Here is a 22,494-nt window from a genome sequence, read left to right as displayed (position 1 = left end):
CACGAATCAACACAGTCTTTGAAAGGAGATGTCGGCACAGTCTTATGAAAGAAAATGTTAGCACGGTTCTACAAAGTGAATTAACACAGTCTTTTGAAAATGAAGGTTGGCACAGTCTTATGAAAAGAAATGTCGACACTTGTTTTTCACGGAGTGAATTGACACAGTCTTTGAAAGAAAGGTTGGCACTGTCCTTTATGAAACAAATTAACACTGTCCTTTGAAAAGAATTATACTTTCACTAGGGCACAGTTTCACGAAATAATTTAACACAGTCTCTTGAAGAGGAAACAATGTTTCACTAAAGCACAGTCTTTACGCCCTAAGTCCTTTAAGCACAGTTTCAAAAATATCTGGTGATTACTGTATAGTCTGCAATGCAAACTTCACAAGACGAAAATAATGTTAAACAGCTCGACAGATCAATATTATAAGTGAATATGTTTTCTGTTTGCACGCGAAGTTAGAGTCCGATGAGAATGTGTTCGACACTTGTATTGCGTACTTTCAATCACCCGTCCTTAGCCGGACAGAGTAACGAACTGTACTACACCAGCTGGCCCGCACAGCGTGACGGCTGGTTCATGACGAAAGCACACACTCGCTGTCTATTACGGGGCTGGCGACCTCCTTATATTGCTCAAGGTCGGACGGCCAGACTGTAAAAATGAGCTTCTTTAAAAATTTATAACTTGGCCATCCTTCAGCCGATTTTCATGAAATTTTGGGCAGTAGTATTTGTTGTCCAGGCCTACAAGGTGACGTTCTTCAAATCACAATCTGACGTTCCATTCATGATATAATGACATAGAACCGAATGGAACTTTCGGCGTGACGTCACTTGACCTTGGCTGGCACTCTGCAGCAAGCACTCATTTGCATGTTGTCACCCATGATGCCTGCGCGCTCGGCACTCGTTTTAAATCCACACAGTAGGGTGTTACTGTGTTCTCCTCAAGAAATACATGAGCGGCGAATGCTGACAAGGCATTACCGTTTCAATATGTATGAAGCAGTTTTCAGTCATGGTAAGGAGGGGTCCTTTGTTGATGATTTAGAGAATTTCCATATCTTGTTTTATGTGTGTGAATTAGTGATTACAGTCATGCATATGCTATCCTAGAGCTGAAAATTTATTGTATTTCAGGGCATTGATGTGTTCAGAGTACCTTATATTAAAATTCCTCCCGGTCTGTCCAACATAAGAAGAATTACAACTGTTGCAAATAATCCTGTACACTCCTGAGTTTGAAAAACTATTGAACTTCTTTATGGATGTGGCATTCCTATTGTTGGTTTTGAAAACTACTTTTACACAGTGCTTTTTAAAGATGTTGGTGACTCTGTAAATTTGTTCATTGAATGTAAAGATTGAAAGGGAAGAGTTGTTTTGCTTATCTTTTTTCAAAGTGGTAGAGGGGCGATATTTATATTTATTGATATATATATTTATTTTTTCAATAAAGAAACTGTTGTACCCATTAGATTTAGCTATATTACGAATGGTGTTCAACTCATTTTTGAGGTCTCTTTTAGACATTGGAACATTGAAGCCTCGTACACCATTCTGTTGTACACTGCTCGTTCGTAAATTTGGGGGTGGGAAGAATCTTGACGGGTTGTAGCAACTGTTTTGTAGTGACTGTTTGGGTGGGTTTTTTGAAAATTTTATATCTTAAGTAGCTTGGGTGCCTGATAATAGTTAAGTCTAAAAAATCAATTTTCCGTTCAATTTCGGATTCAAATGTGAATTGTACATGCGGGTCAATGTTATTTAGACTAATGAGTGTGATAGCAGTGCCTGTGATGCTCTCATGCATAATTACTATGGTGTCATGTACATATCTTGTCCAGAAAAGGATGTTGTCAAAGTTATTACTATTATCAATTTTGGTGTGTTCCAAAAAATCGAAGTAATTCTCGGATAAGATACCCGAGGCCGGTGGTCCCATAGCCAATCCTTTTGTTGATAAATAACATTATCGAATGTGAAATAATTGTAGCTTATAACTAATTTAAGCATAGACATGAAATCCTGTACAGTATTTCTAATATACTTAGGCCGCTGTATTTGCTTAAATTGTTTTGAATGATGGGGTATACCGTGGAGATTTGTATGCTAGGAGACATGTTTACAATATTGAATGAGTGGAGAGAGAGATTGGATTGAATGTCAAACTTTTTTAATTTATCAATGAAATCTTTAGTGTTTTTTGACTGATTTATTCAACAAAAAATTATAGTTGCTTCTTGAAAATCTTTGAATGAATTGTGATGCTTTATATAACGGACTTGGTCTATAGTTAATGATCGCGGGCGGATGGGGACGCCGGTTCTGTGTATCTTGGGAAGGGCTTTGGTGGTGGGTAAACCTGGGTTCATATGAATTAATTTAGGTTTTTCTTGATCTGTCAATAGATATCAAGTATTCTTGAGGGTCTGCTTATGTTGATGTTGGATTCTCAGGGTAGGGTCCTTCTTCACTGTAGAGAATGAGCTATATTTAAAAAAATGATTTGTTTTGCTTACATATTCGTTTTTGTCCATTATGATGGTAGTGTTACCTTTATCTGCTTTCGTAATTATGAGATTATCATCATTAATTTTCGTTTTGAGAACATGTATTTGCTTTTGTATGAGAATGAATTCTTGTAGCTATCGTCATGAGTAGTAAGGGGTGAATTATAGGAGTTAATATTGATTTTTGGATTAAGAATGGTGTTTCATTTTCTTTTTACTTCAGTTCTTACTTCCTCTTGTTTATCTGCTGGCAATTTGCTAATGGGTAATCTGCTGCTACTGTTGTAGTGATGGTTGTGTTCAGAGTATTAAAATGAGGCCAATTATTATTTAGGGCCCTTGGCTAAAATGGAACTTTTGTCTTCATTCAATGGTACCTTGGACAAATGTATGATCGGAGCGTGAAATTGGTTGGGCATTTTAGGCCTAATGTTTTTGTTGGTTTCTTTAGTGTAGTTATTGTTGAGTTTAAGTTCATTAATGTATGCATCTTTTTCTCTAGGGTTTGTTGTTTCTTTGATAATATAATAAATAATCTATTGTCAAATTAGGCTTGAAATAAATTCCAGTGAGCATCCAAAAATAAACTTGTAGTTTCGAGGTGAGTCTCAAATATGTGGTTAAAAAGGACCTTTTTTGTACAAAAATTGACCCACATATAAAATTCCCAATCAGATCAAAAATTAGATGTATGGCTTTTCAGGCGTTTGCTCTATTAACCATACATCTAATTTATGATCTGATTTTGATATGCTCTATTGGTGAAAAATATCTAATTCCCTCCATGGGAACTTAGAATTTCCATATAAAATTCCCACTTGAATCCAAAATTGAACAGAAAATTAATTTTTTAGACTTAACTATTATCAGGCACCCAAGCTACTTAAGATATAAGATTTTCAGAAAACCCACCCAAACAGTCACTACAATCCATCAAGATTCTCCACACCCCTAAATTTACAAACGATCAACGTACAATAGCATGGTGTACTGAGCCTCCAGTGTTCCAGTGTCTAAAAGAGACCTCAAAAATGAGTTGGACACCATTATATAGCTAAATCTAATGGATACAACAGACTTTTATTGAAAAAAATAATCAAATAAATATAAATATTGCCCTTCTACCACTTCGAAAAAAGATAAACAAAACAACTCCTCCCTCTCTATCTTTACGTTCAACGAACAAATTTACAAAGTCACCAACATCTCTAAAAAGCACAATGTAAAAGTACTTTTCAAAACTAGCAATAGGAATGCACAAGTCTTACATAATGCCACATCCATAAACAAGTTCAATAGTTTTTCAAAATCAGGAGTATACAGGATTATTTGCAACAGTTGTACTTCTTCTTAAGTCGGACAGACCGGAACACGTCAATGCCCTGAAGTGCAATAAATTTTCAGCTCTAGGACAGCATGTGCATGACTATAATCACTAATTCATAGACATAAAACAAGATATGGAAATTCTCAAAATCATTAACAGAGGACCCCTCCTTAACATTACTGAAAGCTGCTTCATACATATAGATCAGTATTGTAACCCAAATCATAAACTTAACCCATTCCAGTCTGGGCCTTAATATCTCTAACAAACGTTCTGGACTGGGCATTTTTAAGGATCTTTAAAACATTATATCTCTGTACCTGTGGGAGATATTGGCATGATTCTTTTTTTCTTGGTGCTTGTTTGAGCATCTAATTTTCAAAAGCGCTCTTTGTATCATGTCAACTATCACTTGAGATTTTAAAATTGTTTATATATTATACCATGTTTTGCGATTGGAGGAAAGGTCTGACGGATAACTAAGCAAGTACAGTTTTCTGAAATACAGTAATATTTACCCTATTTCGCTAATATAAAATGTGCATTGCAATTACAAAACAACAATAATGAGTACGATATAAAAATAATAATTTTTCAATAATAATAATAATAATAATAACAATAGTAATAATTACAATAATGAAAATGGGAGCTCTTACAAAATTTTATTTTAATTGATAAATTTTGTTAAAAGTTATTCAAATGTAAAAATATTGTTCCATTTACCACAAAAGACTTCTGAGAAAGAGAAAATACAGTCGTCTAAACAGATAACTTTACTAATATATAGACAATCTTACGTATTCACGCAAATATGAAATACGCGGGAACATGCGCTAGGCCGTAAAACGAACTCCAATCATAATGAAATGCAAGAAGTTGTTTCCAATTCCTATGTCAATAACATGTTCATTTGCGCATAAACTTATTATATCATAAAATATCGAAAATATCACTTTCGTCAAGCACATGTTTGCTGCGAGTAGCCATGTCTTAGAGCTCACTGAGTGACAACTTCTACTGATGCATGCTGTTCAAATATATCGTAAATTCTCTGACTTAGACATATAATACTGCCATCTGCTTAAATACTCTTGTAACTAATACATGAAGAAAAACGCTGTAAACACCAGAATGCGTGCATAGCTCGTTCTTGATTTTTAACGAATTGTCAGACCTTACTGCGGGCATACACAGCGCGGCCTGAACGTAATTTCGGCCGCTGAGAGCTACGCTCGCAGTTGACCGGAAAGAGTTAATGACATTTCAGAAAAGCCAAATATCTTGTTTGACCTTCTAATTCCCATTTTTCGAAACGTCTAACCAACAAGTCATAATTCAGTTTTTCATAATATTCACAGCACCTTTCCTCAGCAGCCATCTCTTTTCCCACATCCTTTGGCCCAGCCTTCATTCCCCCCTTCCCCTCCACCCCCCTCTCCTTTCCACGACCTCTCCCCTTGTCCCACTCCCTCTGTCCTTGCCCTGCCTCTCTCTCCTTGCCTCACCCCTTCTTTTTCCTTTGAATCTCACAATCGTTAGTATGAGGCACAAAACAATACACCACACATCACATGCCGCAATGAGAGTTAGTCTCATAAAACCTATGCCATTTGACTAACATTCTGTTCATTAATTTTATCTGATTTTATCTATCTGTTATTCAGGTTAACTTCATGGACACCGCAGTGAATTGCGAATTTATACCAGCCACAAATTAAGAATGTGTCAGTTTTAACCATATCTTCTTGTGCCGTCCTGGCAGTGTCGAACAGCATTTCAGCAAGATTTTAACAAGCACTACTGGAACATTTAATTTAATTTTATTTACTGTACATTGGTCGATGTGGAAACATCATCTAGCAGTTCTGCGTCAGCTGGTGGTTATTTACAGTGGCATCCAGTGGCTTGCATACTGCTAACACCACTCAAGTAAATTTGGTGATTGATGATCTGACTACAGAATCAGCATTTACCAGTTCCCGTTTTGCAGTTGAAATTGTAATGATTAGCAGTGATGGAACTAACAGTTCTATGAATATCAATACAAGAATGAGTCTGGATGATGAGCATACTCCAGATGCTAAGAATTTTAGAGCCTAATTTATTTTTCAGATTTTACACTTAGTTCATCCCAGATTTTAATGTTAATTGTGTGTTTGTACTTAGTTTTCATGTCAATTGTGTGTGTTTACATTTTAGTTATTAGACGTATTACATTAAGGCTGAAGATGGCCAGCCAAGGCTGAAACTAGTCCCTAGTTTAGTAATGTAATTCAGTAATATTGCATAATATAGTATTGAGAAAGATGGACCATACGACATCAATTTAATAATTATTGTATTTAATTTAATGTTCAACTTGAAGAGTGTTTCACTAGCATAATTTGTTTAGGGTTTTACAACTGTATTTTAATGTCAAATTCATGGAGAGAGATTTTTTTAATAAGTTGGCCAGGTGATTTGCTGAGCTGTTTTCAGTTTAGATGTTCTGCTGTCGATCAATGCTTTCTCTTTTGTGTTCCAGGTTATAATTTCCCCAAAATATTTGAACTTATTCATGATCTTAATTTGTTTGCCATTGTCGAGGTGAATGGCTTGTGGTTCAGTTCTGAAGGTCGGCATCATTTCAGTCAGTTGAAAGGAGATTTGCAGTCCGATTTTGCAGCAATTTTCTCGAGTTCTGCAATTTGAAATTTAGCTTCTTCCACACTACTTGCTAGTAATGCAAGATCATTTGCAAATGCTAGGCAATTAAGTTTAATGTTTCTGCCTATCTTGATGTTTGAATGATATTTCTGTACCCATTCTTGCATGACTTCCTCCAGGGCACAGTTGAACAATAATGGCGAGAGTCCATCTCCCTGTCGAAGTCCAGTGTGGATTTCAAATGGCTCAGACAATTTACCTCTAAAGTTGACTTTCGATTTGGTATTCTTAAGAGTGATTCTAATAAGATCGATGAGTTTTTTGTGTAAATTATTATCATATCATTTAACAGAATAATGTGATATTTTGAAAATTCAATAATATAAGTAGCCTACATTGTTTCCATTTCCTATATTGATACTCTGAACTTGCAGCAGTCTCATAGATATATTTTCTTCAGTATAGAAAACACTTTATGCTCTTTCCTGTTCAAATGCTTGACTATATGAGGTCTTTTGAGCAGTAGGGACATATATACTAAGATCCAGTTTAGAGATACATGTGTTAAAAGTTATGGATCCTTTATTTTTCCTACATGGCATATCCACGATTGCACAAGAGAAAAGAAAGCATGACATTAATATTTAATCACTTTAAAAAAGAATAGTCTATCCATTATATAATAAATTGCTATGGATAAAAATATTCATCATCATCATATCCCTCGTCGTTCCATCTTAAGCGATGGGTCGACAAACGAGGCTTCTCCACCAGTTGCGGTCCCTGAACTTCTCTCCTTCTTCAATGCTTTCCAAAGTATGTCCTCTCTGTTGAATGTCAATCTTCACCATGTCCTTGTACCTGAGTCTTGGTCGCCCTCTTGGTCTTTTGTCTTCAAGTTTTAGATCGTACATTTTTTTTGGTAATCTGTTAATACCCATGAGTCGCATATGTCCATATCATCTCAGTCACTGCACTGTTATTTTGTCCTGCAGTCTTACAACTTGAGCCTGCTTGCGGATTTCCTCATTATGCACTCTGTCCCTCCGTGTTTTGCCGATCATGCTACGGACAAATTTCATTTCTGCCGCCTGGATTCTACTAACATCTTTGTTTCTCATGGTCCATGTTTCGCAACCATAGGTCAGGATTGGTACGTAATAAGTTTCATATATGACTTTCTTACATTTTGTTGGTATTTTCTTGTTCCATATTATGTCTTTAACTATTTTGTAAAAGTTGCTACCTGCCTGAATTCTGTGGGAAATTTTCTTATCTATAGAACCAGTATCAGAGATAACACTTCCAAGATATTTGAATTGATGGTTCATCTGTAGCTGTTTCCCCTCCATTTCAATGTGTCCCATTGGTTGCCCTATCTCTTCATGACTATAACCTCACTTTTCTCTTGGCTGAAGATGAGTCCATATTCTTTAGCAGATTCTGTCCAGGAGTTTATTTGTCCTTGAAGATCTTCTTTAGAGTCTCCCCACAAGCATATATATGATCCGCGAACAATGTAACTTTCATTTTCTTACCTCCAATGGTTTGGTGCACTTTTCTCTGAATCTCGTTCGTCACAGTGATGAAAAGAAGAGGAGACAGAATACCACCCTGTCTTAACCCAGATTTTATATCAAAGGTTTCAGTCATTTCTACAGGTGTTTTGACTTTACTTCGGGTATCTTCATACAAATTCTTGATCTGGTGTATCATGTCATCCTGTATTCCAATTTTCTTCAGTGCTTCCCACACCTTCTCTCTATTCACTGCATCAAATGCTTTCTTGATATCCAGAAAGGCTAACCACAAATCTCGGTTGTGTTCATAGTATTTTTCCATTAACTGACGGACTGTAAAGATTAAATCAGTTGTTGATCTCCCCTTCCTGAATCCATACTGTTCTTCGAAGAGGTTCTTTGATTTTATGCTCTATAATTCTTTCATAAAGTTTACCAACTTGAGATGTTAAAGTGATGCCTCTATAGTTGGAACATTTCTTTCTGCCTCCTTTCTTGAAGATTGGAATTATGATGCCTCTTTTCCAATCGACTGGTATGTCCCCTTCTTTCCAGATCTTACGAAAGAGTCTGCAGATCCAATGTTTTCCAGAAATGCCCATTGTCTTGATCATTTCTCCATTAATTTCATCAGCCACTGCTGATTTTCCAGTTTTGATGTATTTCCAGGCATATTCTACATCATTCCATGTTAATTCTAACCTGTTGTCAGGGGCAGACTTGCAGGAGGTAGTACCGGTACTGTCTTTTTGTGTAGGCTGCATGCAATTCACATTTAGCAATTCATCAAAGTAAGTCTTCCAAGTCTCTTTGACCTTCTCATCTTCAGTGATCAGATTTTCATCATCATCTCTTAGGTATCTGGAGTGTTCTTTATCTCTTTTTCTATTGTTCATCATCCCATATAACATTTTCTTACTACCATTAACATCTCTTTCAATTCATCACTCCACTTGTTCAACCACTTCTCTCGTTCTTCTGTAACAACTTTGCTTGCTTGTTTTTTAGCAACCCTGTATAGTTTCTTATTATGATCAGTCCTCTATATAACACTAATCAGAAGGAAAAAATGGAAGGGATCCGACACTTCAAAAAATGAACATATCAGCCAAAGGAAGACATGGGCATGAAGGGCATGAAAATGAAAGATTCCCTAGCCCTCGCAAACCTAATAGTGTCGGGGTTGGAAAACAACAAGAGTTGACCAAGAGAACTCGGATAGGATAGATAAAAGTGAGGAGCCTGGCACAAATAAGTGGAAGCAATGCCTGAACTCAACTAAGGGCCCCGTGATCGCCAACCCACACTCCATTAGTCGCCTCTTACAACAGGGAGCGGATACCGTGGGTGTTATTCTACTGCCACCACCCACAGGGGGATGTGAGCAGAACCGAAGAACAGAAATGGTATTGGTATGCTCAATTACTTTCGCCCTTGCAGGTTCAGGTACTTTCCTGGTACTTGTGTGATGACTGCGTTTGCCAGTGTTTAAGATGCCTGATACTCGCAACTTTATTGCGCACAGTACGCAATCTTCTTTCACACAAGCCATGACTATTTCTAAAAGCACCAGCACAAACACTGTAAGAGACAGCATGGTAAACGACTGTATATTCTACAGACGGGAGATTTCATGACTGTTATTCACCAGTGTTCTTTTGCCATCAGCACTTTTCATTAGATTGTTCACATAATTATTTTGCAGTTCAGTAATCTCAAATTCCCCCAGAATTCAGTAAATATCACATTATTAATATTTGTACCAACTTTTGGAAGCAACACAGTGACAAGGAGGAATGACTGTTTATTGGTTTTACCAATTTCTCATATTTTACACTGATGGTATTTTACAATTTTTTTTTGCTTACATTTATTTTCCAGTTTGTTTTGTTGACAGGATGCTTTCTAGAACTACTAGGGCACTACTGAAATGATTCATTACTTTTGTCACTCATCACGATATTATTACACCGTAATAACACTATACTAAAAGCGAGTTTACCACTAATAAAACTCAGAGAAGACTGGTAGTGAGATGAACTTAGATAAGAAGAACATAAGCTCTTCAGAGGCTAATAATAAAAATAACAATAATAAAATAGAGATGGGTCAAAGAATAAATATGCATCTCTCCTGGATTGCTTTTTTATTATTGGAGCAGTCATTAGGTTTGTTCAAAGAAATATCTAAAGTGGATGTGTGTAAGGTTATAGCTGACAAAAACAAAAGTATAATTTTCCTTAAATAATTTATGTATTAATATCATCAAGGTTTATTATAAACAGCTTTGGAGATTGAAATGACAAACTGCATACACTATGTTAAGATATATGTAGACGTGTTTTGGATTGGGGCATATGTCATTGCAATTCTGAAAATTCTAGGCAACATTCTCTTGTGCCATAAAGCTGAGGAATCCATGTATTTGAATGGGAATTTTTGCCAGCTAAGAAGACATATTAGCCATTGATATTTGGTCTAGAGATAGAGAACGTTTCAGTAAATCTACAGCAAGAAAAAACAAACATAATGTAGTTAGTACGTATGTCATTGCTAATCTGAACATCTTACATTTTCTTTCTTCCCAGGATGAAAAGATGATAGGTAGAGAAGTGGAATGAGAAGACAAATTAAAGGCTGTGTAGTGTAGGCATCAACAATACACTGTCTGTTTGGAGGAAAGTGCTTTACCACAAGTGTACCTTCTCCGCAGGCATTTAATTAGTATTTAACAGCTGTTGGTGGAGGGTAAGGTAGGCTTTTAGGTTTTGAGAAAAAGTAGCCATAGGAGTTGGACGAGGTTGCAGTGATCTGATGGTAGTGTAACATGTCAAATAGATTATTAGAATTCGTGACAACAGTGATGACATGTCCAGGTACAGACGTGAGGAGCAGCGACTACTATGGCCGTAACCCACTACAGCTGGCGCAATCCAAACTAAAACTGCTCCAGAGAGGACACACAGATGCTGACTCTTCCAGAATCAAAGCAGAAGTGCAACAGGTAAAGTGCTTCTTGACTTGATTTCTCATTAGGACCTTAATGAGTAAGTTTCCAGAAATTACCATATTTACTCATATAATTTTCCCTTCCTCTGATTCTTAGAACGTAAATTTGGAAGGAAAAAAATGCTTATTTCCCTACCCTGTTTTATCTATGGTTTCCACTAGTTGTGAACCACAGACTTATCTTGTCTTCGTGTTTCATGCCGATGTACGGAAATCGGGAACTAGTTTGGAAATTCCTGTTCATGTTTCCCATGCTAGGAGGGGAGGAAGTGACTGATTACTCAACATTCCAGTGCCTGGGGCAGGAAAACACCTGTGACTGCTAGTCATAACTCGCCCTTGTTATCAGGTGTGACTCGCACGTGTACAGTAATCGTTTTCAACATTGTTCTTACATGTGAATTGTTGTGTGAAGTGTTTGTTAGCGATATCATGGGATAGAAAAACAATAAGTAATAGTTGTGACACAATTTAAATTGTCTGTTATAGAATTTGCTGTATATAATGACAATTGTGCTGTATCTCGTGGATTTTCCATAACACCATCACACGTGTTACTGGCGGAAGCAGAAAGAAGAATTACAGTGTATCGAGAAAACAGCTTTATCATTTCAGGGACCAAAAACCGGGAAGGATCCAGAAATTGAACAGGAAGTTGTTTCTTACGTAAATCATTTGAGAAATGATGGCTTTTCCCTGTTCCACGTGATGCTCCAGTTAAAGGCTGTAGAAGTAGCAAAAACCTTGAAAATTCCCGATTTTAAAGCAAGCAGAGGGTGGCTTTATCGGTTCATGAAAAGGAACAGTCTTTTTCTTTAAAGAAGGACTTCTCCTTGCTAGTGACTTCCAAAGGACCACTGTGAAAAAAAGTGCAGTTTCATAGATTTGTAATTAGGAAGCGCAAGAGTACAGTTACCTGCTATTGTGAATCAGGAATGCAGATCAAACTCGGATTTTCTTTGATATGCCTCGAAACACTACAATTACCAAAAAGGGAGCATCCAGCGTCGTCATGAGGACTACTGGGGCAGAGAAGCTTCGCTGCACAGTTATACTGGGTGTTACTGCGGACAGGCGAAAACTTCCTCCCTATGTAATTTTCAAGCAAAAAACAATTACTAAGGGGGAATTTCCATCTGGTTTGCACATTCGTGCCCAGGAGAAAGAATGGATGGTGGCGGATCTCATGAAGGATTGGTTGCGCGTTGTGTGGGGAAGATGGCGTAGCCATCTTTTAAACCACAGGTGTCTCCTGGTTTTGGACAGTTTGCATGGCCATCTTGTTGATAGTGTTCGCCAAGAAATGGTCAACCAGACGACTAATGTTGTAATAATATCTGGTGGCTTGACGTCAGCCTTGCAGTCTCTTGATGTAAACATCAACAAGCCATTCAAAGACAACGTACGGCGGGTATATTCCGAGTGGATGGCAGAAGTTTATCATACTCTGACGCCTACCGGGAAGATAAAGAGGCCTTCACAAGAATTAATATGTGAGTGGATTGTTCGTGCATGGGGACTGATTTTACAAGACAGTATTGTGAAAAGTTTCAAGAAAACTGACATTTCCAACAAATTAGATGGAACTGAAGATGACTGCATCTGGGAGATAGAAGAGAATGGGAGTGATTGATCGCAGATTACTTCAGAAGAAAGTGACGATGAATGACATAAGTCTATTTATTTAAAGTGAAATACAGTCGAACCTCCCTTCTGCGGACACCGTCGGTTCCAAGGAAAAATGTCCGTTACGACAGGTGTCTGTTAAAACAAATTTGTAAAAATAATCAAACATTTTAATGGCGAAGAACATCCACCTTATATAAGCATACATATCTTTTTTTAATTATTCCAAGGTATTTCTGTGTTAGTATTTCATAGAGAGTTATTATAAGTGATTTTACATCATTTACAAACATCACAGCTTCACGAAGTAATCGTGAAGTTTCGTCTGTGTAAATTTAGCACGTTTTTTAACTGCGATATTCTCGAAAATGGAATAAGTCTGTTAAATGGTTCCATAGTGTTCTCACCGTACTCGCGGTCCAGCGTGACACACAAATTCTTTATCTGTTTAAGCATATTTAGTCCCTGCTTCATTGACAGAACTTCTTGTTCTTCTTCCGCCTCACCGTCATTGTCACTTTTCGTTCCTGATTCGGGCTCTGTAAAACGTAAGTTTTATTCAAAATGGTCCTTTTGTATGACTAATGAAGGCTGCTACGGATAGCTAGAAATATTTACGAAGTGCAGTGAATTAAATTAAAGCTGAAGATTTAGCTTAAAATAATTAAAAGCTGTCAATCACAAGAAGAAAATAAATGAAGAGTTGAGGTGCAAACAAACATGGACCTCACTATACGTGCAACACACAATTACTGTATAACTTGATAACACAGAAAGTTTACTGTAAAGTGCGTCCTGGAGTCGGGATTGCCAGTCGCCCTCGAGATCGTCACAACAAGGAATATTCTCTTCTTCGGCTTCAATATCATACGTCAATCTCACTGTCGTTGCTAAAGTCTGAAATTCATCATGTTCATTTCGAACCTCTACATCTGCTTGTTCTTCACCTGTAGAATTAGCAATGCTGCATTTTGCAAAGCATTTCCTGATTGTGGTTTCGCTGACTGCATTCCAGGCTGCCTTTGTCCACGAAACTGCATCGTCAACATTGATCTTCTTCATCAAATCAAGAGCTGAATCTGCTTCATTCATGTGTGCCACTAACGACCGTAAAACCCTCTTATGATAGTCTAATTTCAATGCTTGAATGATTCCTTGATCCAATGGCTGAAGATGAGAAGTGGTATTGGGTGGAAGGAACAAGAGTTTTACATTTGAAAGACGTATTTCTGGATGACACGTAGCATTATCTAGCAATAAGATCACGTTACAGTTTCTGGCCTTCATCTTGGAATACAAAGCTAGGAGCCAATTCTCGAATATTGCTGAAGTCATCCATGCCTTTTTATTCACATGTCATTTGACACCAAGACAAAGTCCAAGTTTTTAAAGCCCCTGGGTCTCAAAGATTTACCTATTAGAGGATTATCCTTTTCACCGAGTGCATTACAACTAAACATAATGGAGATTCTTTCTTTTGACGTTTTTCCACTCTTGCATCTTTCATTCGGCAAAGTGACTTCTTCAGGATCGCCCTAAAGAACAGAACAGTTTCATCATCATTCAAAATGTCTTTCAGTTTGCAACTATTCAAAATGTCTGGTAATCTATCTTTCCAATCTGCTACTTCAGTCGTAGACACATCACCACCTCCGCAGACTGTTTTGAAACTAATGTTATGATGTTTTCTAAAACAATCTAACCAACCATTGCTAGCTACAAAATTCTCAACTTTCAGATTATTTGCAATTTCTCAAGCTTTTTCTTGTAACATTGGTCCACTCACACATGGTTTCTTCACTCGAGCACACTTGAACCACTCATATACCGCAACTTTATAACGTTTAAAAAAACTGACTCCCGCTTTCGTTTTACTTCTAGATTCCTATTTTCCTCCCACTCCTTTAAAATTTCAATTCTATTCTTCACAATAGTGTTTATTTGAGTTTTCCCGCAGTTGAATTTTTCGGCAAGCTTTCTCACTGAAAGTCCCTTGTCACTTTCTATAATCACATTTCTTCTTGCCTCGAGATCTAAACACGATCGTCCCTTGTTACCCATGTTTAACAGACAACTGAAATACTACGGTGGGCACTGTATTTCTGTCTCACTAATTAGCGCCTATATTTTCTTTTCCTTCTCAACTTGACTACCTGAGCTCGACCTTATCGGGGACAATCCGAGTTATGAATAGAATGATGCAAGAAGGGAAGAAAATCCCCAGGTAACTTGTGAGTCAACAGTCTCTGGCAGCATTTCTGGGCAATTAGAATTCTCGGAATAGGCCTATACACCACTAGGTAGAACTGCATTCTGATGTACCTTCTCTCCCTTTGCACTCGAAATAGTACAAACATTCAAAAGGGATTTCCTTATGCCTGAAGAATGGTTTTAAAAGAAAGAATGACATGTGGTCCAGCGTAATAAATTGTCCTGCAACGTGTACAATATCCACTTAAGTGAAGTGGACGGGACAAATGGCGATGTCCGTTGTCCAGAGTTCGAGGTGTCCACTTAAATGAGGCCATTTTAACATTTATGTAAAATAAAATCAGTTCCGAGGAAAATTGTCCGTATAGGGAGGTGTCCGCTGAATAAGGGTGTGCGTTTGGGCAGGTTCGACTGTACATATTAGCATAGGCAGTTTTATAGATTTTACCCTGATACAGTATTCTAATTTATTTCAGGTATATGGCTCTTATCTTCAGCGAATTCTCTTGCGACATTAAAAGACGATGGTTTCCATATAATTATTACTAGGAAATGTGTTATTGCCTTTGATTTTTATTAAAATTAATTGTGTTATACATATTTTCAATTATTTTGTACTATTTTGGGGCTATATAAAGTTTGTAACTTAAGTAAGGTAATTATGTTCGATTTTTTCATTTCCATTTTTAATTTAGATTTACATAATTTTCTTTCCCTGTTTTTGAGGTTGAAAAAAGTAAAAAACGGGTGGGGGAAATTATGCAAGTAAATATGGTAATCATGAGCAAAAACCTTTTATCGTAAAAATGTCATAAATAAATAAACTGCAAATAGTACGCCTTGGTTATATTTCCTCCCTGAAGGATTGAGCTGCATTCTTCTTCCACAGCCTTTCCCACACGCTGGTGGGGTTGTAGGTGCAACCTGTGTCACACATGGATCCCTGTCTTATGGCCTGTTTGTGTGGAGGAGTACAGTAAAACCTCTTTAGACGTTTCCTCAGGGGGCAAGGGAAAAGAACATATTGAGCGAGTAAACATACTATTGAACACACAAATAGAAACCATCCAACAGGTGGTGGTGGTGGTGGTGGTGGTGGTGGTGATTTTTGTTTTACGAGGAAGTACAATTAGGTAATCATCCTCTCCAAACAAATTATATGGAAAGGAAATTTAAAATAAAATAAAAAATTAAATATTCAACAAAGGAATTTGGATACGATGTACAAAATAATACAAACATTTTTTTGAATCAAGCCGAAAAATGACAAACGAATCAGAGGGGAACGTGCATTCCCTAAGTAGGAATATGGAAACACTAGATACAATTTTTTCTGACATGAGGGCATTTTCTAAAGAGAGTGGATAATATTAAAAAGTGTGAAAAACACAAGAGAACAAATATGAAAACCTTTTCTGCTGGGGATTATAAAATAACAAAAGTGCACTGAAAAGTGTGAAAAACATGAGACAACAAAAATATCAAAACATTTGGATGGGGGACAGTAAAAATATCATAATATTACTGCAGATCATACTCTTTCTAAAAACAAATGTTAGTAGAAGCCTTTTATTTTAGAGCAGTGGGTTATAAACATTATTTTCTGGTCGCACTTGACTATCTCTGACTGTGACTTTGGCTGCCATTGTTGATAAACTTAACCATGGTAGGTTAATATGGTTGTTTAATCCGTATTGACTTGTCTGAATCTATTACAGAACTATTTAAAATAGTTTTACTTGAGTCCGCCTTGTCAATACACCTTATAATGAAAGAAAACTGTTTATTTTACCATATGTTTCGGGAAGTCATCCATTCCCTTCATCAGTGATATCATTTTAAAGAATAAAAATATATCACACTATCTTTTGATTTTACAATTTTACAAGTATTATGTCCTAATTCACTTTGATTTGCCCAACTCGAATGTACGAGTTTCAACATTCACGCTACCTTTGCACGCTTAAAGATGTGAGTGCCAGTCAACTTTCGGATAGATTTTTATTTTGTCCTCATTAAAAAAGAATTTCACAACCTTTTCTGAATCCACAAATAGGGTGTCACAAGAGAAATATGCACCATGCTAGTCAACTTCACACGATTATGTTCTTAATCCAGATGTAGACTATCAGGCACTACCCTTCACTGTACCACCCAACACAAAATAAATTTCTAATTTCTGAATGGAATGCAAAATACAAGCACAAACAGGCTTCCCATTCAGCAATCTTGTGGCTAACCAGCAAGCAAAACTGAACATTCCTGAGGCTGACGGCTCGCTTCCTGAAGGTTCAACTTATCCTAAGAAGTTCAGGAATTCAAGGCCTTTTCCCGTTATGATGCAACTGTAGTGAGGGCTCTTTCTTACCAGAGTTGGAAATCGTGTTTGTTGCACAATGCTAGGTGGGAAAGCGTGTTAATGAGAAACAGACTAACGAGGTTTCACTGTACAAACAAAGTACTTTCATTTGCATTCAATATACTCTTCATTGGCCACAGTAAACTTTTGGCAACAAGTATAACAGCTGCTGCAAACTGGCATTGAAGGCATTTTTTGGAATTGATCGAGCACTGATGTCGCTTGAGATTGGGAAACAAAAAGAATTGCAAGCACCAGTTCTGAGGAGTATGGTGAATATACAAAACGTGGCACATCACCAAGCGTTTCCTGTCCATCCTGAAAGTGTTTGAACCAGCTGGAAACATGTTTCCTGCATATAATTTCTGTTCCGTACACTTTCGCATTTCAAACAAACTTCCTCCATTTTTTTAGCATTACGTTTTATTTGCTACAAACAGAATGTTTAATGGCTATAGATTTTAGGCCATTTTTAATAACAGAAGAATGTTATATTTCATTAAGAAGACTGCCAGAATTGGGGGAAGTGGATGCAACCACATCTTCAGGCAAACGGCCTGCACACAGTAAATATGGCTCTATCCAGAACGCTCAGAACCAAAGGCCTTGAAGCTAACCATTCAGCCAGCAGGATTGAGTTGCATTAAGGCAGATTATTTTGAATATCTCGTTTGTTTTGTTTGGCACCCCCCTGTTTGTATTAACATTCATACGTGTGGTTACTTCCAAGTGAGTCTATATACTCAGATTAGGAATGGAAAAAATGGAAAACAGCCTGCTACATAGTTCTCAGACAAAAGGCTGCTGGAGGATGGGCAAGGCACCAAGTGTTTCCTGTCCATCCCGAAAGCATTTGAACTAGCTGGAAACACATTCCTGCATATGTTTTAATGTTTTATCAGACTTCATTTTAATTATAAACATATAATTAATAATAATAATAATTATATATATATATATATTTATGAGGGATTGTGGAAAATCTTCAAAAGACACTTGTGAAGGGTCCGCACTCCACGAGTGTGTGGGATTCTTACCCACTAACAACCACACACCCTTTGCCCACGATGTGTGTCATCACTCCGGAACCGTTCTCGCATTACTTCAGGGTGATATCGTGCTTTGTCTTTCAGACGTCTTCTTTCTTCATTTCTCCTTTACGAACGTTCGTATGCTTCCAAATCCTTCTTCTTTTGACGAAGGACGTTCTCCACGTACACTGCCACGCGTTCCCAGGATTCCTGGTTTCGCAGCATCACCGAAATAATATCTGTTGTCAGTTCTCCTAGTTGAATTTCCACACATCTTCTCTGAATCGTCCAATGGCCGCATACAAAAGAGGTTTGAAATACGTCGTCAATGTCATCACAGTATATGCATGCTGCGTCACTCGCTCTGTCCACTTTATGCAGGAATTTCCGGAAATATCCATGCCCTGACAGAAGCTGTGTGAGGTGGTAATTTACTTCACCATGGGCCCTTTCAACCCTGATATCCAAGCGTGGTATCAGTCGCTTGGTCCATTTGCCTCGAGGGTCACTTTCCCATCTGAGTTGCCATCGCCTCATCCGTTGACAGAAGGCACGCTTCTTTGCACATTTCTTTCCCAGCTCTCCTTGGGTACGCCAGATTTCATGTCGCTCCAATGCAAGTAGGTCTATTGGGGCTATTGCTGCCACCGTGAGGATTGCAGGTTCGGAAACCGTGCGGTATGCATATTCAATACGTAAAGCCGCTCTCCGTTGTACGGCAGCTATCATTCTCCGATACCAAGCAAATCTCAAGGATTCAGCCCAGATTTCAGAGCCATATAGGAGCACTGACTGAACCGTCGACATGAGAAGACGTCGTTTACTGGATTTCGGACCTTTGATATTTCCCATTAGTCTGCTAAGTGCAGTCATGTATTTTACTGCCTTGTCTGTCGCTCTCTGAATATGATTCCAGAATGTGAGCTTGGAGTCAAATGTCACTCCTAGATATTTTGTGCTCGCAGATGTTTCAATCACTAACTCTCCAACAGTCATTGGTACAAGAGTTTCGATCCTTTTCCTCATCAGAAGAACTATCTCCGTTTTGTGTTCGGCTAATGTTAGACTGTGGCTCATCATCCATTCTTTTATCCGCCGCATCACCTGGTTCAGTTTGATTTGAGCCATTTCAACATTATGAGCTACTATCAAGGCGGCCACATCATCAGCGTAGCCCACAAGTTTCGTGTCCTCTGGCATCTCCAAACGTAACAAGCCATCATACATTATGTTCCAAAGATCTGGACCAAGGATCGATCCCTGCGCTGCACCAGCCATCAGACGTTTTGTCTTTTCTCCATCTTCCGTATCATACAACAGGGTGCGATCTTTGAAGTAATCTCTCATTATGCGCATAAGATATTGCGGTAGCTTGAAAGTTTTCTCAAGAGCTACCAATACGTCACTCCACCTTGCCGAATTGAAGGCATTTTTCACATCCAGGGTCACAAGAAGTGTCAATTTACGGGAATGATGGTTGCCCATTTGTGCCCTTTCTGCTGTATTCACCACCTCCCACACTGCATCTAATGTTGAGTGTCCTCTCCGAAATCCATGTTGGCAAACAGATAGATCCCCTGCTAGTTGAACTGGTGAGAGGATTCTGGGCTGCAGAAGTTTCTCCAGGCCTTATCCAGCTGTGTCCAGCATACATAAAGGTCTATAACCACCAAGTTTTCCTTTGCTGATCAGAACCAAACGAGCCATTTTCCATCGGGGACTAAAAACACCCGTTTGCAGGCAAAGATTGTACATATTCAGCAACAGTTCTGGACATAGTTCTGCTATTATCTTTAGCACTTCTATAGGTATACCATCTGGTCCTGGAGTTTTCTTGTTTCTAAGAGAGCTAATAGCTCTATTCAGCTCTTCTACAGTGAAGAGGGGTATATCATCCAGTTCTTTTTCGTCGTCACAGTCAATCCTCTCTGGATGGTCTGGGAATAGTATATCCACAATTTGTTTAATTGTTTGCGGATCCACACTCGAGGTTGCAAATGTCCCGAGTTCCTTCATTACAATCTTATAACCTTGTCCCCATGGATCATCTACTTCTTTAGCCAGTGCCCACCATTTATCGGCTTTACTTTTTCTGATTGCATTACGGAGTTCCTTCTTCACTGACTTGTACTCGGCTGTGACTGAGGTATAATAATAATAATAATAATAATAATAATAATAATAATAATAATAATAATAATAATGTATTTCTCCAAATCCAAGATAACTTTTTTCCCCTCAGAATCTCCTTGAAAAATTATTGGTCATCTTGCATTTGCGACCTAACAGTAATGAATACCACTGGCAGCTACTACAGTAACCACACTGCTTCCCTTCTACCCCCGCCCGCGCGCGCAAACTCATTGACCATCAACGTCCTCGTCTTGATTAGACATCGTTAACTGCGGCAACCTGTTGTAAAGTTTCTCTGTGTTACGTCACTGGTTCTCGGAAAATAGTGATGAGAGAATAACATTCTGTTAGCTTCTACAAAAACATTTCTCAAATCCGCAGAATGGAAAGGCCACAGCTATTCAATGGCAGAGTTATAACACGTCTAAAATTAACAGTTTTTTTAGATAGCAGGAGTATTTTCGTGATGGATCGTTGTATTGTAGAGATGCGTAGAACAGGTATTGCTGGCAAATTTTCAACGGGTTCTTGTTGATATTATGAGGTCAATTATAAGTTAATGGTTATTAAACGTGCAGAAAAGATGAATAATTGTGCACCCACAATAAAATACGGCATTAAAGCCATTGTTCCGCATTAGCGAAAAATTTGTTCAGTGGCTGGCAACAAAGACGCTTTAAAGAAATCAAAGATGAAATTGTGAGGTATGTGTGCAAAAAATGCAAGGTTGGAAGGGCCATTCCACGCTGCAATAAACTTGTTGACCTTCAAAGCCCGTGCCTTTATTGTACATTGCTAGCCACTGAAGTCAGCCGAAGCCGGCAAGTGAGACATGCGTCTAGTGGCAGCCGGTTGTACGTGACGCTTAGTAAAAGCAATAAAAGTAACAGTTTTATGAGCAGTAGGAATATTTTCCTGATGAATCGTATTGTAGACACGCTTGAAACAGGTGTTGCCGGCAAATTTTTAGTGGGTTCTCTTCGATATTACAATGCCAATTTTAAGTTAATGGTTATTAAACTCATGGAAATAAAGAATAATTGTGCAGCTGCAAAAAAAACAAAAAAAACCATAACTGAAAACAATGTTCTGTACTGGCGTGAAGCACTTTTTATACCTGATGAATTTTTTAAAAGGAAAAAGTGGGGGTCGTCGTGCATTCAGGGTCATCTTGGATTAGGCAACGGTTGAGTGGCGTAGTAACTGGTTCTGAGAGTTGGGATACCAATTGCTATGGAATGAGAGTACACATCTTGGATATATTCTGAGTCATGGCCCTCCTTGTGCTCAGGTGGCTAGGATTACACAATTCAGTAATGGTCCCTAACCCGTTAGAGGAGAGATTTTCACTGGGACTATATGTATGATGGTAGCATCCTGCTTCATTGAATGTTTACCAAGGTCGCTTATAACATTTTAACCCTTTTTGATGCCAGACTATGATATAGTGGTTGCGCTAAGTCTGCCAAGACAATTTTAATGAAAATGCACGCACTAAGGAAAAACATTCTCCTACTTACATTTTTGGAGGTAAATCCCTTTTTTTTCTTTTTTTTTTTTTTTTTCTACAGCACACAGATGAATAGAGAGCATGCGAGTGTGACTATAATTGCAATAGAGTTCCATTTTCTTCATTAAAAGCGTACAATTTTTTTTGGAAAACTTAATTGTCAAAATTTGACCTAATTTTTACATTTATAGTGTATTTTAATCATGGGTATGATACCTTTGTGAGAATATTCAGTTAATTTTGAATAAAAAGCTAATGTTTGATACAATTCTTGGTAGTACTTTTTGAGAATTATGAATTTTTACAAAAATTTGCACACGCACTTTAAATACACTAACCTCTTCGTTACTTCGAACACTTGCCAATCAATAAATTATTCTCTAATGAATCACTTAATGTTAAAACATTGCGTATTTTAATTATCTTTCATATACTTATCCATCTTTACACTATTGGAAGTAAATAAACAAACGTATAAACAAGCGAGATAACAAGCGACATGAAGCGGCAGAGTGCAGAGCTACCACGCGTGAAACTTAACAGTGTGTCAAAAGAGAGCTTTTATAAAACTTCAGTGATATTGACATTTCCAGAGAGTA

At 37.8% G+C, this 22,494-nt stretch overlaps 1 protein-coding gene across 2 annotated transcripts in view; it reads left to right on the top strand.

Annotated features, from left to right (window-relative positions):
• Window positions 1–22,494, top strand: part of LOC136857392 (ankyrin repeat domain-containing protein 54) — a 179,082-nt gene that overhangs the window by 81,179 nt on the left and 75,409 nt on the right. For both annotated transcript variants that reach the window (XM_067136027.2, XM_067136026.2), the window contains exon 7: window positions 10,893–11,020. In XM_067136027.2, the coding sequence (XP_066992128.1) occupies window positions 10,893–11,020 (128 nt within the window). The remainder of the gene's footprint in view (window positions 1–10,892; window positions 11,021–22,494) is intronic.

This window comes from Anabrus simplex, chromosome 1, assembly GCF_040414725.1.
Source record: "Anabrus simplex isolate iqAnaSimp1 chromosome 1, ASM4041472v1, whole genome shotgun sequence".
NCBI lineage: Eukaryota > Metazoa > Arthropoda > Insecta > Orthoptera > Tettigoniidae > Anabrus > Anabrus simplex.
This window is presented reverse-complemented; position numbering and strand designations above follow the sequence as displayed.